At 40.4% G+C, this 19,647-nt stretch overlaps 1 protein-coding gene across 8 annotated transcripts in view; it reads right to left on the bottom strand.

Moving 5' to 3' along the window:
• dmxl1 (Dmx-like 1) overlaps nt 1-19,647 on the bottom strand; it is a 204,653-nt gene that overhangs the window by 167,544 nt on the left and 17,462 nt on the right. For 7 of the 8 annotated variants that reach the window (XM_048528018.2, XM_048528017.2, XM_048528016.2 and 4 more), the window contains exon 2: nt 971-1,096. In XM_048528018.2, the coding sequence (XP_048383975.2) occupies nt 971-1,096 (126 nt within the window). Of the gene's footprint in view, nt 1-970; nt 1,097-15,570; nt 15,854-19,647 lie in introns of all 8 variants that reach the window. The other variant, XM_048528019.2, reaches the window with a different exon arrangement.

Raw genomic sequence — 19,647 nt, forward strand, 5'->3', positions numbered from 1 at the left:
TCAAACAATGAGTGCATTTTTCTCATTAGAAGAGGAAAACTGGAACGGGAGGAACTGAACTCTAGGTGGGTGAGATCATAGGATTTAGAAGGAGTAAGCCCTTTGACTCTCTACAGCCATTTGACAAGATCATGGCTGATCTGTTAAACGCAAAGCATTGTATGCCGGAGGTCTGAAATAAAACCAGAGTGCGTTGAAAAACTTAGTAGGTCTGGCAGTTGGACCTGAAGGGGCATTCTGAAGCAGTGCCTTCTGAAGCAGAGTTTGACTTGTGCACCTTTGGGAAAAAAAACAAAGGTCATTCACTAATGACTTACAAAAAGGTGACAGCTAATTTTAAAGAAGTGTGCTCTAGTTGTGGGCCCAGAAGGCAAAAAATGCTTTTCACCTCCACTTTAAGACAGTATTTTGCTAATGTTGAATCACGGAATCTCTACAGTGCAACAAGGGGCCATTTGGCCCATCAAGTCCACAATGACCCTCTGAAGAGCATCACACCCAGATCCATCCCAACCCACACCTCCCCCACCATGCTATGTCTGTAACCCCACATTTACCCTGACTAATACACCTTGCCTTCACATCCCTGGATACCACAGGGCATTTTGGAATGTCCAATCTACTAGAACCTGCACTATGGACTATGGGAGGAAACCAGAGCATCTGGCACAAACCCCCGCAGACAGGGGCGAACGTGCAAACCCCACATAGGCGACCAAGGTTGACTTCGATCTCAGGCCCCAAGCTGTGTCAGCAGCAGGGAAAACTACTGCGCCAACATGCCCGCCTTGTGATCCCTCATTTTAAAAAGGGGAAGCAGTTATGAAATTACGGCAGGTAAATATAATTAAGCTATACAATAACTGATTAATATATCTGGGCTCAAGGATTTGAATGGCCTCTTCCTGCTTCTATGATTATACCATGGTTCACAATGCAAAGTGCACAGTTAGCAAGTAATCTGACATACCTTTCCCTGATGCATGGAGCAATCAACACATCCAACTTGGATATTTCCATGTTTAGCCCCAGGAATAATCTGAAGTCTTTCAAAATCACTGGCTAAAATCACGACATCACATCCTGAAGCATAAGCCTGGTTAAGACATGAAAATAGTTGGTAAGCAAGCATTAAACAAAGCTGATTTTACTTAACACTAAAAATATTTATTAACAGATTATTAGCTACTTGCTAAAATATGTTCATAATTTCAAAAAGAAATGTCAAGCAACTGAATGGCGACTGGAGCAAAAAGGAAATTAACTGAAATATCAGCATTTCCTCTGTATCCCCATGAGACAGAAAAATTCAGTCAACATCAATTGGTTTGGTAGCAGGGATCTGACAGGTGAAGTTGTTATTTTCCTATAAAATAAATAATTTTCAAAACAGACAAACAAAGTGTCAAAAATTCTAGAGTCAGTCCAAAAAATTAGCTGGATGAGGAAAACTGTGCAAATCTGCCTGCAAGATGACCATTTTGCAACCGTAAAATGCAGCTTTATGGCCACAAGATGCACGATCAGAGTTAGGCAATTCGGTCCATTGAGTCTGCTCCACCATTTGATCGAGGCTGTTCGGTTTCTGAATTCTATCCTGCTGTCTTCTCTCCCCATAACCTTGAGTCCCTTTATCAATCAAGAACATTGGTCTTAAAGACACTTAATGACTTGGCCACCAAAGCCCTCTACGGCAATGTGTTGCACAGATTAACCAGTCTTTCTGAAGAAATCCCTGCTCATCTCGGTTCTATTTTAAAAGGTCATCCCTTTGCTGAGGATGTGCCCTCAGGTCCTAGCCTTTCCTATTAGTGGAAACATCTTGGCCATGTTCATCCTATTCAGGCCCCTCAGTATTCTGTAAATTTCATCCTACTGAACTCCAAGTGCAGATCCAGACTCAACTGCTCTTCTTGAGAAGTCCTTCATCACTGGAATCGTTCTTGGAAACCTCCTCTCAATCCTTCCCAATGCCAGCATGCCCATGCTTAGCTAACAGGGCTCAAAATAGATCTCAATATTCCTTTGGTCTCTGACCAGAGCTTTATACTGCCTCAGCAGTACATATCTGCCTTTGTATCCTAGTCCTCTTAACATGAAGGCTAACTTTGTATTTGCTTTCCTAACTGCCAACTGAACCTGCACGTTAACCATAAAAAGAACTGAACTAGGATTTATAAAGATTTCCCCTCCCATTTAGAATAGGATTCACCTCCATTCTTCCAACTCAATAGTCAAATCTCTCACTTTGCCACATTGTATTCCGTATGCCACTTCTTTGTCCATTCTCCTGACCTGTCCAAGTCCCTGCGCAGCCTCCCCACTTCTTCAATACTATTTATCCCTCCAATACATTTGTGCCATCTGAAAACCTGGCAACAATGCCCTCATTCCTTCATCGAGATCATCAATATGTAATGTGAATAGTTCTGGCCCCAACCCAGACCCATGTGGAAGTCCACTAGTCACGAGCTGCAGTCCACAGAAAGTCGCCTTTATTCCTACTATGCCTTCTGCCAGTCAGCCAATCCTCTACTCATGCCAGTACTTAGCACTTACCACCTTAGGCTTTTATATTATTTGGCAGGCTTCGTGTAGCACCTTGTCAAAGGCCTTCTGGAAATCCAAATCAACAACATCCCCTGGCTCTCCTGCTTCTAACTTGCTCCTTACCTCCTCAAAAGAATTCTAATCTTAACATATGAGGTCAGGCTAGACTTTCTGGTCTTTTGCCTCACTCCCTTCTTAAACAGGTGGCACATTAGCTATTTTCCAGTTCTCTGGGACTACATCCTTAAAGCGGCAATGCTTAATATTTCCCTCAACTTCAGCTGAATAAATCTGCATGCTCTTCTGATCCATGTGGTTCTGTAGCACATTACACAATGCAATTGCCTAGGAGTCAAGTGGCCAAAGGAAAAGCCTCCTGAAAAGGTCTATTAAGCACAAGTTCTTTTACTGGTTAGAATGTGGCAGAATAAAGTCATTGTTAATTTCATTACTACTTAGCATTTCCTCTAAAAGAGAGGCTGAGAGAAATGAATATGTAATGGGTGACTGGCTGCGCAGCATTTATTTATATTTTCTTGCCAGTAAGTATACCTCTATACAGACCTACAAGTGCGTAGTTTCAACTTGTGTTTATTACTTTAAATATACTTACATGTTATTTTTATCAATTCACAGGGCAGTAGCTAGGCAAAAGGTTTATATTACCCACCTAAAATATCTTTAGTCTTAAAAATTACACTGTTATGGTAATTATCAACATTTTGTATTATTTAGTTAAAATAGGAACTTCTCATGAACAGTTAAGTATGATACTTAGAAATAAAGGAACACTAGCTTGATTACACATATTTCAAAATGATTACCAATATCCAAATCCCCCCACCCCTCCTTCAATGCGCTTCTTGGCAACAACCAAATCACCTGCTCAAATGTCTGCTTTGGTCTAAATTTTGTTGTTTGCTTACTCTTGCGATTTATTTTCAAAATTTCATGAAACCTATATATTATTGAGAATGGTTTTGTGGCCAATATACATAGATGGATGCATTACTTGCCATTCCCAAGAACATAAAGTCTTATTAAAATTTTATGAAACAGAGAAATTGTTTTTCATGTTTCAAGTAAGATGTTTTATAGATTTTATTGATGGCAGTATGATTACATATTCTATTACTATAAACTTAATTTTAAAAAAATCAGACAGAAAACAGAAAGATTAAGATATTTGAGGCAAAGCAGGGCACGCTCTATTCTTCACTGCCAGAAAGTAGCTACAAAGTCTTCAAAATAAGCTAAGATATAAATTCTTAGGGCTAAAGGTATGGGGAGAAAACAAACAGGACTGAGACAGTTAAGGGGCCAGGATCATACTTAATGGCACAGCAGGCTTCAAGGGCCAAATGGGCCTACTTTAATTTCTATGTTTCAAGCGCCAGAATTTTAAACTGAATTGTATTTTAATTCGTAGAAATATGTTGACCAAAACAGCAGAGTTTTCACATCAGATTTCAAAATAATCAGGTAATTCTACTCCAGAATAGAATCTTACAAAATATCTAATTAAGACAGGTGTACATTACATCTGACTCAATAAGATAATATTTCACAAAAAATACATGCGAGCACAGAGGAGATTAAATAGGTCCAGGACAATTAAAGAGGTGAAACAGCTCTGTCATAATTGAGAGTCAAATAGCATCTTTATTTCTTTCTCAACTTCCCATAGTTTAGAAAAAAATTACAAGAGTAATATTTGCATTCTACTTCTACAATGCAACCCTTTCCTAAAATAAATCCCTAGCTTCAGGAAAAAAGGTGGTGCTAAGACAGCAGGTATTGGAGGAGGAAGGCGAAAGATGCTGAGATCCTTCCAGTAAATTGCAGTGTTGATACCCTACTTGGTAACTGAGCAAATCAGAATGGTTACATCATAAGAGCTAGTTACTTGATACAAGGTTGTTTGTGAGCAAGATCTCTGAAAGAACAATATGCTTCGTGCATTCTCCTGCAATTTCCCCCATGGAGTGCAAATTTGCCTTTTTCAAACGTTGATTCTGTTCTCCTTTGAAAGTGCCAATTGGTCCTAATCCACCACTCTTAGGCAGTGCATTCCAGAGCCTAATCATTCACTGATGTTATATTTCACATTATCATTGTTTCTTTTGCCAATTACCATATCTAAACTTGTCAAAAACTGAGTTGACAGCATAATAGATTGACTTATAACTTCCGTACCAAATGAATTTTTCTGAAAAAGACCCCCAAGATAAAGTATAATGGCAACATTTACACACTGCTTCAAGACAGCAGGAAATATGAAACCACCATATCTTCAACCAATATTTGCAACCATTTGATTCAAGTGACCAGCATTAGTGCAATAGTCAGAATGCAGAAAGCAAGCAAACCGTGGAGCAGGTACAAGGTGCTTAATCCACCACAAAGCTGCCCTGCGTTCCAAGATCTTCACAGACATACAGTGCAAAAGAATGCTCTGTATCCTTATGCGAGAAACTTGGTTCAAGATACTCTTTGTGATTCCCTAGTCTGTTCCATGCTCCCCACTAGCCCCACCACCTTTCCCTGCAACCGCAGAAAGTACAAACACCTGCCCTTACACCACCTCCCCTCACATCCATCCAAGGAACAAAAAACCCTTCACATCAGACTGAGGATCACCTGTACATCCGCTAATGTGGTCTATTGTATTGGCTACTCTTGATGTGGCCGACTCTACATTGCTGAGACCAAACTGAGGCACAGAGACCACTTTGTAGAGCACCTGTGCTCTGTTTGTGACCAATGACAACACCTTCCAGTTGTGAACCATTTCAACTCCCCCTCCCTGGGCAATGTGTCAATCCTGGGCCTCCTTCAGTATCACAATGATGCCACGAGGAAACTGGAGGAGCACCTCTAATTCCGCCTTGGGAGTCGACAACCCAATAGTCTCAATGTGGACTTGACCAGTTTCAAAATCTCCCCACCCCAATCCTGATCCCATGACCAACCCTCCTCTCTCATTCCCACCTCCTTGGCCTGACACAACCTGTCTTCTCTCCGACCAATCTGATGGATCCCCATCCCCAAGTTGTTCTGACCCTAATTCAGCTGGCATTTAATGTTGTTAAAGCCAAAGCTTTCATGATGTTCTGCCACCATTGTTGAGTGTAGATTTTGGCCCTGTTCTTATGGATTTGACCCCTGTTGAAATATCATTGACACTATGTATACATCCAGAAATATTTTCTGGAATTCTACTCTTATGCTGATGAAACAAATCCTGACCGGCAAACTGAAAGGCAATTTCTGATACATCAATATTTACAACCTGCACTTAGCTATCATCACCCCAACTACCTTCCGCAGCCCCACCCCTCCTATTTATTTCAGAGCTCCCTCCCCCCTACCCCATTTGTGCAAGATCCCGGACCGCAACATCAACCTTCCTGCTTCTCTGATGCTGCCTGGCCTGCTGTGCTCCTACAGCTCCACAGTGTTATCTCTGACTCCAGTAATCAGCAGTTCTTACTATCTCAAGATACCAGCAGAGGCTTTGACAGGATATGACCAAAAGAACTGCACAGGAATGGAGCTGAGATCTGGATAAAAACTTGCACTTAAACAATTAACAGCAAGACCAACCAGAACTGGAGATTCAGAATAGAATAAGCTTGAACCAGATGAAGAACAAGCTTTCTACTCTGCCAATGCGACAGTGCGAGAATTAAAATCCAGTTAGAAGTATTTAACACTTATCAAATGCCAAAACAACAAAGACTCTTGTGGCACAAGGGTAGTGTATCTTCACGGTCCAGAGGAAGAAAGTGTTCAAGACCTAGCTGCTCCAGAGATATGTATCAGCATCTCTGAATAGTTTGATTATAAAATACCTATGTCCAAAATAAACAACTCTGGCAAATACGTGTTTGAGATGGTCAAGAACTCATGACTTTCAGAACACTATTTCTAAAATATTGCTAGCGAGTTTTGAGAAGATTTGTAGTTCAGGTTGGGGTTCTGGATGGGAGTTTGCTCGCTGAGCTGGAAGGTTAGTTTTCAGACGTTTCGTCACCATTCTATACAGCGTATTCAAAAAGAATGGGTACCCTACGAACACAGTCCGCCGATTTCTCAGCAACAAACCCAAACAAACAGACAAATGGGCTCAGAAACCATAACCACTCTCCCCTACATGAAAGACATTTCCGAAATGACTGCCAGACTACTCGGACCTCTTGGTATCAGGGTAGCCCACAAACCCACCAACAAATGAACTTAAAAGACCCTATACAGACAATAAATAAAACGAACGTCATCTACAAAATACCTTGCAAGAACTGTGACAAACACTACATTGGACAAACTGGCAGAAAGCTAGCCACCAGGATACGTGAACATCAACTAGCCACAAAACGACATGACCCACTATCACTTGTATCCTCACGTACAGATGAGGAAGGACACCACTTTGATTGGGACAACACATCCATCCTAGGACAAGCCAAACAGAGACATGCACGAGAATTCCTAGAAGCATGGTATTCCAACCAGAACTCCATCAACAAACACATTGGCTCCAACCCTATCGACCATCCCCTGAGAAAAAGAACAGGAAATGACATCACCAACCCAAGGAAACCTAACCAGATAAATAGAAAGCGGGACATAACACCAGCGCTTCGTCGGAGGCTCACTGATGATGTTACCTCGAACGGTGACGAAACGTCTGAAAACTAACCTTCCAGCTCAGCGAGCAAACTCACATTGAGTAAATATTGCTGTATCAGAAATTACCTTTCAGTTTGTCAGTCAGGATTTGTTTCATCAGCATATGATTAGAACTCCAGAAAATATTTCTGGATATATACATATTGACAATGACGTTTCAACAGGGGTCAAATCCATAAGAGCAGGGCAAAAATCTACACTCAACAATGGCGACAGAACATGAAAGCTTTGGCTTTAACAACATTAAACGCCAGCTGAATTAGGGTCAGAACAACTTTTCCTGACCCTAACTATTCAAGTTACACATGCTGTCCTAACCCAAGCAAAAATGAAAATGCAAGACCTACGTAGTCTTCAAGATAAATACCACCTGCTGAGAGTCTCACGTTTTTTTCACACCAGACATACCCAACGTCAAGAAAAATCAGAATTCATGTTTTGGTTCAGTGACTGCAGGTCGAGTAAGGGGCACTGGACCTGAAATGTTAACCCAATTTTTCTTTACAGAAGCTGCCAAACCTGCTAAGCTTTTCCAGCAACTTGTTTGTGTTCAGTTGACACAAGTTGATGGCAGAGAATATGATTTTTACCTGAAGTATTGGCTTGTTTGGTCTAATATTAAAGTATACCATAAGTTGGGACGATTGTAGCTACATAGAGAAAATATGCCCAGGTTACAAGATTAAGATAGCACACAAAGGGACGAGTTGCAATCATGCAATTGTTGCTGTTTATGCAGACTGTTGAATAAGATTCGTTTTTTAGAGACCCTCACGGACTTGATGTAACAGCAAGACAATGACCTGGTTACAAAAACACAATCCTTTATTATAAGGCAAGTACAAGTTGCAGAGGATCACTGTATGCAACGCGGCAGAGTACTGAGCATTGACAGCAGGGGACAGTCCCTGCTTCTATGCCCTTGGAACTGACAGATACATAAAACAAGTACTCCACCTGAGAAGAGGATAGAGCTTTGATAATCACCAAGTGTCTGATAATGACAGGATGCGATTTCATGTGGTGACAACTGCCTGGCTTGATCAAAGGTCACTGACCTGTCCATTTCAGCAGAAACAGGGGAAGGCGACAATGTGGGGGTACAGCCATAAAGATTACAGAGCTTAATGCTGAGCTGATTTTTCTGATGAAGGGTCTAGGTCTGAAACGTCAGCTTGTGTACCTATGGTGCTGCTTGGCCTGCTGTGTTCATCCAGGTCTACACTCTTATCTGGGATTCTCCAGCATCTGCAGTTCCTATTATCTCAGAGCTTAATGCTTTTTGTGTTTACAGATGTTTCACACCCCTACTTATGTTTCACACCCAATCCTTTTCGGGCAGGAAGTTGAGACAGTGTTCATATACCCCTGTATGAGGACTCAAGGAGCATAAAAATGCATGGGATGTTAACCCATTAACATTTCAAGGACACCCTGGAGTTTGCTGAGAAAAGAATTCCAAACCTGACTGATTTAAAGTCTGGTGATCCATTTAGACAGATTTACTTCAGTTCAGATTCCCAGATAACCACTGAATATACATGTTATAGAATCAGAAATCCGACACTGTGGAAGTAGGCTATTTGGTTCATTGGTCCACATTGCCCTGCCGAACAGCATCCCACCCAGATCCACCCTGCTACTCTATGCCTGTAACGCTTCATTTCCCATGGCTAATCCACCTAGCCTGCACATCTTTGGCATGTGGAAGAAAACCAGAAACCCGGAAGAAATCCACACTGACATAGGGAGAATGTCTGTTTTGAGTTTGCATAAATCACTCGAGGCTGGAATTGGCTGGGTCCCTGGGGCTCTGTGGCAGTTGTGGCACCAAGTCACTGTACTGCTTTCTTCTAATACATTTCTATATCGTTGAAATATTACATGTAATTCTCAAAAACACACAATAAGCATTAAGATCCCACTAAATTCCTATGGACAGCAACCCCCCCTCCTCCCCCAACAATGCTTAAAGTTACAGATGCAGACTATGCAATGTGGATTCAATAAGATTCATGGTGAAAGTCCAAGGATAAAAAGTCAGTAATGTCGACTAAACAGATCTTGGGAATATCTGGGGTTAGCCATTAGGCTGTCCATCACTCACATGCAGTCACATGATTAATCTGATAGGCTGAGAGAAAGATTAATTAGTAATATGATTTGTTTGCAATAGTCAAAAGCAGGCTGAAAACAAAATATATTAAGTTCACATTTTTCCTTTGTTCAATGAAGCAGTTTATGGATCTCCAGAGGTTTCCTCAGGCTGAGGTAACATGAATAAACTCTTTGATGCTGGAACTGGGCTCTGGGTGTCTTCTAACTTAGACATTCCGCCCCAACATTACAGTAGGTGCGCAATCAACACGTTGAAATCACTCAAATCATGACAGCATAAAGTTGTATCTGAAGGAACTATGATCCAACAGAAATGACCATCTTGCAAATCACTGCACCCTCAACTGCAAGGTGCCTATACCATGCAAGATGGCAAGCAAGTTGCACTTGGGCCCCCAGAAGCACAATCTAAATTATTCCAACTGACAGCGAGAAAGTCACACTTGCATTTTGTGTCACCATATTACACACATGTGCATAAGCCCACCAAAACTGCTCTGCCAGTCCACAGACTTAAAATTTTAATAGGACTAGACAGGGTAGATGCAGGGAGGATGTTTCCAATGGTGGGTGTGTCCAAAACCAGGGGTCACAGTACGCCAATTTGAGGTAGATGATGATTTAGAACGGAGATGAGACATTTCTTCACCTAATGAGTGGAAAGCGTGTGGAATTCTTTACCACAGGAAGTATTTGATGCCAAAACATTGGATGTATTCAAGTAGTGGCTGGATATAGCACTTGGATCGATCAAAGGTTATGGGGAGAAAGCTGGATTAGGCTGAGTTGCACGATCAGCCAGGATCACGAAGAATGGTTGAGTAGGCTCAAAGGGCCGAAGGGCCTCCTCTTGCTCATATCTTCTGTGAATTCTGGGTGATCAATCATCAACTCCACTTTCTTGTCTTTTCTCCTTGCAGAATAGAAATCTCTCTCAGCTTTGAAGAAACAATAAACAATCCAATAACTGCAGCCTGCCAAAGTGCATAACCTCAAATTTCCAACATTATATTCCATCTGCCAAGATTTTGTCCACACACTTAACCTATCTGCATTACTCTGCAGACAAGTGGTGAGGCTGACACTGTCTTCCCACATTTGTTGGGTCACCTGCAGTCCTTGCTATAGGACTTCACTTCACTCACCCAAGACATTGATGCATACTATACTGGACACGAGTTATAGGTTACCATCCTGAAAATGTGCTGTTTATCCAAGCGCTGTCTTCTATTAGTTAGCCATGCTAATGTACTATCCACGTTAATGTACTTCCGTCAGGGCTCTTATCAAAAATCTTCTGAAAATCCAAGCATATTATACCCTTTGCTTCCCCTTTATGAACCCTACTCGCTACCTCCTCAGCGAATCTGAGTATTATCGCTCACTAAGTATTTTACCATGCAAACTGATAAAAAAACCACTGCAAATGGTTTGGTGCAAATCAGTGACTTTAAAAGGTATGAGGTGTGATTTTGGTGTTTTCTACAAACCTGACAGTAACATGACCATATTTGGATATTCAACAAATTACCAAAGCTAAGTAAGAATCCAGAAATTCCAGACCAACAAGCAGACGACTTGGACAGAGAAATGGAAGATGGTCTTAAAATTGATCAGCACAAATGTATGCAACTTCAAAGAACAAACAAGTGAAGGGACAATTCTGAAAAGATACTAGCCCATTCTTTCAATAATGAAGGCTCTATATAGAATTCATAGTACAGGATCCCAAATACATGAAAAGTGAAGCAAAAGAGATGACCGAAGATCAGATAATGTTAAGGGAATCAAAGAGTCCATTACGATAAAGTAAAAAGTTGAAATAAAAGCAAGACTGTAAAAATGTGTTGACATACTGATTGGTTGGTAAATGGACAATTAAAACAAGTATTTCCACAATACTACTGTAAAAGCACATGTAAAAACCATTCCACTGTGACCACCTAAAATGTATGCTAATCCATGTGCCAATACCAGAAAGTTACAACTTATTAAGCAAATTAACTACATGATATGACTCCATCTACTGAATCAAATCTAACTTTTAAACAAAAGGAACTCTAGCGGTAAAGCAATATAATGTTCTGAACAGAATCATAAAATATCCAAAATAGAAGCATAAAATACTGAAAAGATTTGGAGGAGTTTCCTTTTTAAAAGTTTTTTCCATTTTACTTCCAGTTTCCAGTGTACACAATTTTCTATTTATCTATAAAATGCCCAGATTTATTATAAAAAACAGAAAATGATAACAGTCATCAGACCTGGCAATTTCTATGGAATTAAAAAGTTAGGATTTCAGGTCTGCAACCTTTCAGTCTTGTCTAAAACTCAAGTTTCATAGCAAAATTAGAACTGCTTTTATCTGGAGTCAGAACTTGTACAGAGACGCACCGATTGTGTTTTGTTCCAAGAAGGACCAGGAGGCCAAAAGGTGTTTGCTCTGCATGTGACGTCTGATTGCTATTTTCCACCAAAAACGGCTAATGACATCAAAACATCATATGATTGTACTTTCAAAAGGTGACAGTCCCATCATGCTTATTAAATACAGAACATTCCTCCCCCTCCATTAGAGATTCCAACAAAAAAAAGTAAGCTCCTTATTTATAATATATACTACATATACAATCCTTTTATTAACAGCCAATGGGACCAAGAGTGTGTCGGTTGATTAAAATATTCCAAATAATCAAGAGGTCCACATAATCAATGTAAAAACACACACTAAGTAATGTAAACATAATGCAGGGGATATACACACTCTGATTATTTGTAGCGCAAGTCAACTACATAATAATGCAGTGCTGTAAAACACACACTGGCAGAGAGCATTCTCACTCACACCCTCAACTGACTATTAAGGCTCTGCAGCAGGCTGTGATATTGGATGAGAAATTGACTCAATTGCAATGGTTGACATTTCATGCAGACATTTGATTGAATAAGTATGTTTACATTGAGGTAAATAAATAATCTATAATAACTGGACAGAATAGTACCGTCATGTGTGGTCAACTAATCTGACAAAGCCCATCAACACTCCCATGCAAAATTAGACTGCCGATATTTAATTTTATAAGCATGAGCTTATAACAGCCACCTCTGCATTCACTCACTAGAAGAAAAGGTATCCCTACCCGAATATTGTGGTCAATGCTCTGTAGTCTGTTACTAGGTATTGATGGAATCATCTAATTCCAACGATTCACAACAGTTTGGGTCAAAATGGGTCAAGTCTTCTGACATTAATAAAGCCTGTTCGGCTCAGGTAAAACCTCTCAAATTGATCTTCCCAATTCTAATTCTTGTTTTAGCACAGCAATTTAGCAAGCAAAACGACCACAGTTGGCGCCTCAATCTTGACTTTTATTTTTGAAGTTGACTCGTTCAACCTCTTAGAATCGATGATATGGGTTAAACATTCAATGGAAGATTTAAGAAATTCACATTTCCTCACTCTAAGGCCATAATCTTCAAGCTTCTGCAGAGAAGCATCGAAATTGATTGTCTTACTTTGGTAACATGCAGAAATGATAGTTCAACAATGAATTCTTTCCAGTCCACTCAAAATCTGATCCATAGCACTTCTGAATATTGCAGATTTGCTTCCATATGGATTTCTCTTGTATTTGAAAGTCCTATGTGTGTTATAGTCGTCAAGTATTTCTCTCTGACCTAGGCTTAATGAAGATCAATTTTACTGAAAAGTTCCAGCTACTCCAGTTAATATAACATTCATTAAAGGCAAAGGATACCACTCAAAGAGCTCTGAATTAGTGACTGTGAAATCACTGCAGATGTGTACTGAAACACTGTTCACTCATTTACACCTTGCATCGTGACCAGCCTAATTCTGCCTTGACCTTTCAAGTGATTACACAGGGACTGAAATAGCCTTCAACATTTTACTTGATTCACATCCTTTAATTTCAATTTGATATATTTTCCATGTTTCCCAGATGCCCATTGAAAACAATGCTTTTTTTTAAAAATGAGATTGCTCAATCTCAGAATCTGCCAAGCATTTTACTTCAGTCCAGTTGAGTTTGATTTTCTTCAACGACATACTTCACAATTAGAGTTGAAAAATTTCTTTTGACGTGTTAGAACAAAAATCCTAAGACACATCATGTAACTGAATGTTCACACCGAATCAACCTCTAAAAAAGTCACCACATTGCTTGTGTAAATTCTGAGCAAAATTGTTGAGTTGCAGCGCAACGTGACTTAGTTGCTTCTGAAAAACACATTGTTGAAACCACCGCTCTGGTGTTCACCACCATTCTTGCTAGTTTGCCATAAAAAAAGTTATCCAGTATCACTCAGCTTTGCCAGGAAATGCCAGTTTGTTCATCATCTTTGGGCAGAGTTTGGGCTTTTCGTGTACGGTTTTCATACAGTGGCGATTTTCTTTCTACTCTTCAGTTTCTGTCAAATACTGTTAGAAAGGATGCGGCAAATTACAGTTACATGATAATGATCTGACTGGGTATAGCATTTGATGAACTTGGAACTTTATCAATTAAATAGTAACATTTTCCAAACCAAGGACAGCTAATGATGTCACACACTTAGTTTCATAAGGTTTTTAAATAGCCCCCCATACAAGGCTGTTTTGATAAGTTGAAAAAAAGAACACAGATTTGGAATTAACGTGCTAATTTGGATTAATGACTGGTTAGTAAAAAGAAACAGCACAAATAAATGGATCTCTTGCTTTGGGAGGCTGAGACTGGTAGCGTATTCCAAGGGTTGGTACTTGGACCTCAGCTGTTCACAACATATCACTGATCTGAAGGTGGGGACCAAATGTAGTATTTCCAAATTTACAGCTGAAACAAAAAGTGAGTGCGCATTTAGTCAAAATATAAAGTAGCTTCAGGAGTTGAATGGGTAAGGATATGGTTGATGGAATGTAGTGTAGAAGAATTATTGATTTTGCTTGGAGGAGCAAATGTGCTGAGTCTCACATTAACAAAGAGGTTGGATAGTGCAGATGTAGAGACCTAGGTGCCCTTGCTGGTAACTCATTGAAGGCTGGCAAGCCAGATGCAGTAAACTATGAGAAAGCTGATATTTCGTTAGCCTTCGATTACAACAGGACCCAAGTACAGCAGTGGTGACATCTTACTTCATTTGCATAGCAATTGGTTTGGCTTGACCATAACTGGAGTAGCATGTACAGTACTGGCTTCTTCATCCCAAAAAATGTATTATTGCTACAGACAAAGTGTAATGAAGTCTCACCAGACTTGTTCCTAGGACAGCAGAGCTATCCTATGGAAACAGACTCTGCAAACTGGTCCTGTACTCTCTAGTATTTTCAAGAACAAAGTGATCACATTGAAACTACAGAATCCTTAAGGGTTGGAATGCATAGGTGTAGGTAAGATGATTCCCTTGGGTGGGGAGCCTAGGTGAGGGGCTCAATTTAAACATAAGCGGACGGCCATTTGGATTCAACAAAGTTAGTCAGAAGTCACATGACACCAGGTTATAGTCCAACAGGTTTATTTGAATGCGCAAGCTTTCATTACATTTCATCAGCTCCACATCATGACGACTTGGGTTCAAGATGAGGAGAAAAATTTACACTCAAGAGGATCTGGGACCTTCGGAATAGCCAACCAGATGACTGTGGAAGCTCAGACTCTAAGTATATTTAAGGGAAAGAATGATAGATTTCTGATTTCTAATGGAGGCAGCACAGAGGCTCAGTGGTTAGCACTGTTGCCTCTCAGCACCAGGGACCTGGGTTCAATTCACCCTTGGGTGACTATGGAATTTGCACATTCTCATGATGTCTCCAGTTTCTTGTCCAGAATCCAAAGTTATGCAGGTTAGATGGATTGGCCACGGATAGTTGCCCTGTGGTGTCCATGAATGTGCAGGTCTCTTTCTATACTTGCAGGGATTTTATGATTATCAGCAGCATTACCTCTAATTTTCTTACCAGCTGTGCAGGATGAGAGTCGTTGTGCAATACTGACTTCCAGAATCAACACCATGACTGGCCATCCAATACCATTGCCAAGCTAACATCAATTGCTGTACTTGGAACCTTGGAGCAGCTGCATGTGCATGCAGCGTAGAAGCAATGTTGATTCCTGGTGCGATACAGGATTATGGGCAAGGGATGGGTAGAAGTATTAAAGCATGCAATCAGCCATAAGTGGCAGAACAGGCTCAACGTTGAGGGTTACTGACCTGAAACATGGACTCCATTTTTCTGTACAGGGATTGACTGACCTGCTGAGTATCTGCAGCACTGGACATTCTATACCCACAGTATTTAATTTTGCCTAGGTAGATTGATAAGCTTCATTCAAAAAAGTTCCATCTTTTATTATCAACAGGAGCTAGACACTTGGATGACTAGCTAACATCTGTCTTGTCACGTACGAAGACACTTTTGAGCAAAAGAGGAACACGCTGCCAAGGACCACTTCAAGTTCACTCTTTTGACAAAGACCAACGTTTGAAGTAGATCCTGTAACAAAAATGCACAGTAAGCTTGGTTTTAAACAGTGCCTTATGAGCTGCCACTCTCAACAAACCAAAAATTATGTACCTCAAGTACAGTAAGCTTTACTGTATTATTCTATCCAGTCACTGCAGACTTTGGTTTATTTACTCGAGTGTAAACATACTTGTTCAATTGAGTGGCCACACAAAGCATCAACATTTGATTCAATTCGGAGTTAACTGCTCCTCAAGCACCACAATCTACCATAATGTCCGAGTAGTCAGTTAAGAGTACAAACAAGAAGGCTCTCTGCCACTCAGTTTTATTTAAGGAAAAATTGTACTTTTAAGCGATTTATTTTAAGTATAACATTGATGCATAAACTCTCCTGCATTATTTTTCTATTGCTTAATGTATTTTGACATGATTATGTGGACCTCTTCATTATCCAGAATATTTGACTGATCGACACACTCCTGCTACCCAGTGAATAAAATGTTTGCTATACTTAGGACATGGCCACATTGGAAGGGGATAATGCTCTCAGGTTACATTCTGAATATATTTTTTTTAGGAGAAGGGCCTTCATCAGAAGGAATGTGACTTTACTCTCCAGAACTTAAGCTGGTTTCAACTATTTCACTGGGCTTTCAAATAACACTCCACTTGGGCCATTGATCCTCATCATACATCCTCAAGCTACCATCAACATCTTCAATTTCTGTTTGTTGCTAGACTCTCATTCCTACAGGATTTCACGTGAAGGAGATTCATTTCACAAAGAACTGTGCTTCTAATTCAGCATTTCTACTGCCCTAGATTTGATCCATTATGACATGTTTAATTTTTAACTCCAAAAAACCTAGCATCTGTGGATTAGAATTTCTCAAAAGGATAAATGCAAAGCAAATAAATGCAAGTGGATTTCTGATAGTTAACAAACATAATACAGAGAATTACACTTTAAAAAAAACACGAAACAAATTCACGATTCAGCCCATTTCAGACAAACCAAACCAAACAGTTGCTCTCATAAAAGTAAAGTGCTAGACCAACTCAGGAGGTTAAGCAGTGTTGTCACTACAAGCCCAATGACTTTAAGCATTATTTAAATTTAAACCAATGATACCGTAATCTCCAAGATACAATGGAGAAGCTTTCACAGCAGGACTTAAGCGCTACAAACTTGGAAGACAAGGTAACAAAAGCATGGAAGTGCCACCTCCCAACAGTTTTTTGTACATAGAATCAGAATTCCTACATTGTGGAAGCAAGCCATTCTGTCCATCAAGTCTGCTCCGATCCTCTGAACAGCGTCCAATCCAGACCCATCCTCCTCATCCTGCATTCCCCGTGGCCAATCCATCTAACCTGCACATTTTTGGACTGTGAGGGAAAACTAGAGCACCCAGAGGAAACCCATGCAGACACAGGGACAATGTCTGTGTGGAGTTTGCAGTCAGTTGGGTGGAATCGAACCTGGGTCCCTGGAGCTGAGAGGCAGTGGTGATAACCATGGTCCCATTGTACCTCTGGGCAACTGCCTAGGGATTGTTCCAGAAGGGATTTAATAAAGAAAGGGATAGTCTTGCCTTGGGCCACTTTCCTTCTAAAGTTGGCCCAGGCTTCAAGGTAGCATGGGAATTCGTGACCACCTCAGCCAACAGTGAGATGTAAAAGGTCACACGATCCCAACCAGTGCAAAAATTGATCCTAATGATAGTGTTGCATCTTAACTGTACTCCTCTTGAAAAACTAAGATACTAAACATGGTGCATACTCAAAGAGCAAAAGCATTTTGCTGGTATTGCAATGGAGCATTTCTACTGCACATGTTTAACCTCAAAAACATTTTCACATCACACTAAGGCTATAGTGACATGTGGCAACTGCTTTACAGCATGGAAGAAAGACTAGTCTGAATCAAACTGCTATCATGCATGGAGTCCAGACAACCTTGCTGGCTTATCACAAATTAACAGTTGCACTTCCTCAAAAAGATACACTCAATACCTTCCTGAAAATGAGCCAGGAAATGGCCCAGAGTCTGGGAACCAAACATTTGTTGATGTTCAGATCTGGCAAAGGGAAAAAGTCAAAAATCTGTGGAGAACAGAGGAAGGAAGGAAGGAAAATCAAAAACTGCTGGGAGAAGCTCAGTTGCTCGGGCAGCATCTGTGGGGCTGGTGATGGCCTAGTGGTTTTATCGCCAGACTAATCCAGAGACCCAAGTAACGTTCTGAGGCCCAGTGTTCGAGCTCCACCACAGCAAGTGACCGAGCCAAGATACCTTTCGAGAAAGGAGAGTGTTCAAAGTCACATACCTGAAGTATTAACTGATTCACCATCCGCAGACACACTGATCTATGGAGTATTTCCAGCACTTTTTGCTTCTATTTCAAATTTCCAACATCCAACGTAAGCCGTTTAGTGGAGAAAACTTTAGGTGCGATGCCTGCATAACAACCTGTCTTCGAGTTATTATTTCAGTTCATGTTATATAAAATGTTAAGCCGTTGATGTTCTGTCAGTCTGATAGCCATGTCAAATAAAATAGTCTTTACAAAAAAATTTGACTGAACAAGGGGGTACTGAGAGCAAATGGGGGCACCACACCTTGAAGTGGGTTATACTGGCCTTGGAGGGAGTAATGTAGGTTTCTAAGAATGACACCTGGACCTCAGGGTCAAATTTGAAAGCAACAAATCTGGACTGCTCTCTTCTGAAGTAAAAAGGTTAAAGAGTGATCTGATCAAAGTCTTCAAGATAATAACAGCAAAAATCAGGGCCATTAAAGATAAAATTATTTTCACTGGTTGGAGATGCTAGAACTTGGGGACAGAGTCTAAAAATTATGAGAGATGTTCGGAAATACTTCTACAAACGAACTCTCTTCCACAAATGGTAGATGATGTTGGAGCTGTTAATTTTAAATCTGGGATAGACAAATTTGCATCAAGCAAAAGGCGTTAAGGGATATGGGCCCAAGGCACGTACATGGAGTTTGGCGACAGATTAGCCATGATCTCACTAAATGTTTGAACAGACTTGAGGCTGAAAGGCTTACTCCCATGTTCCTATGTATTTTAAGCAGTGGTAAAATTCAAAATGACAGATAAAACTAATGTGGAAGCCGTTGGACCAAGAGCTGTAACAATTACCACACCCATTTAGTGTTTCAACAAATATCACCAAGGACTGTTGTCAATAATATTTTCCCAAACAGAACATATGTAGTTGTATTCCATTCCTAAACAAGACATTAAAACTCCTTTAGTGCGTTTGCAGAAGATCGAGACAAATCAAGAGATAAAAATTTTATCAACCTAAAAAGACAAGGGGAAAGGCTACAAGATATTTACGTGTAGCTTTGGTAAACTACAGCTAGGAAGTTGACGATCTAAGCGAATGCTCCTATTGCATCAATTCAGTGGTTTTCAGGGATTGTCAACTCATACAAGACAAGCAAGAAATAGCCTAAGTTTTAAAAATGTTTTTTGTTTTCTACACCACAGATAATCAACCTACACAAATGCAGAAACAAGAGTGTAGAAGTATAGGGAACTTCCTCACAGTCTTTGAAGGAAAGAGATAAATACAGTGCTATCAATAGACAATAGGTGCAGGAGTAGGCCATTCGGCCCTTCGTGCCAGCACCACCATTCATTATGATCATGGCTGATCATCCACAATCAGTATCCTGTTCCTGCCTTATCGCCACAACCCTTGATTCAACTATCTTTAAGAGTTTTATCTATCTCTTTCTTGAAACTATCCAGAGGCTTGGCCTCCACTGCCTTCTGGGGCAGAGCATTCCA

Source organism: Stegostoma tigrinum, chromosome 3, assembly GCF_030684315.1.
Source record: "Stegostoma tigrinum isolate sSteTig4 chromosome 3, sSteTig4.hap1, whole genome shotgun sequence".
NCBI classification, from domain to species: domain Eukaryota; kingdom Metazoa; phylum Chordata; class Chondrichthyes; order Orectolobiformes; family Stegostomatidae; genus Stegostoma; species Stegostoma tigrinum.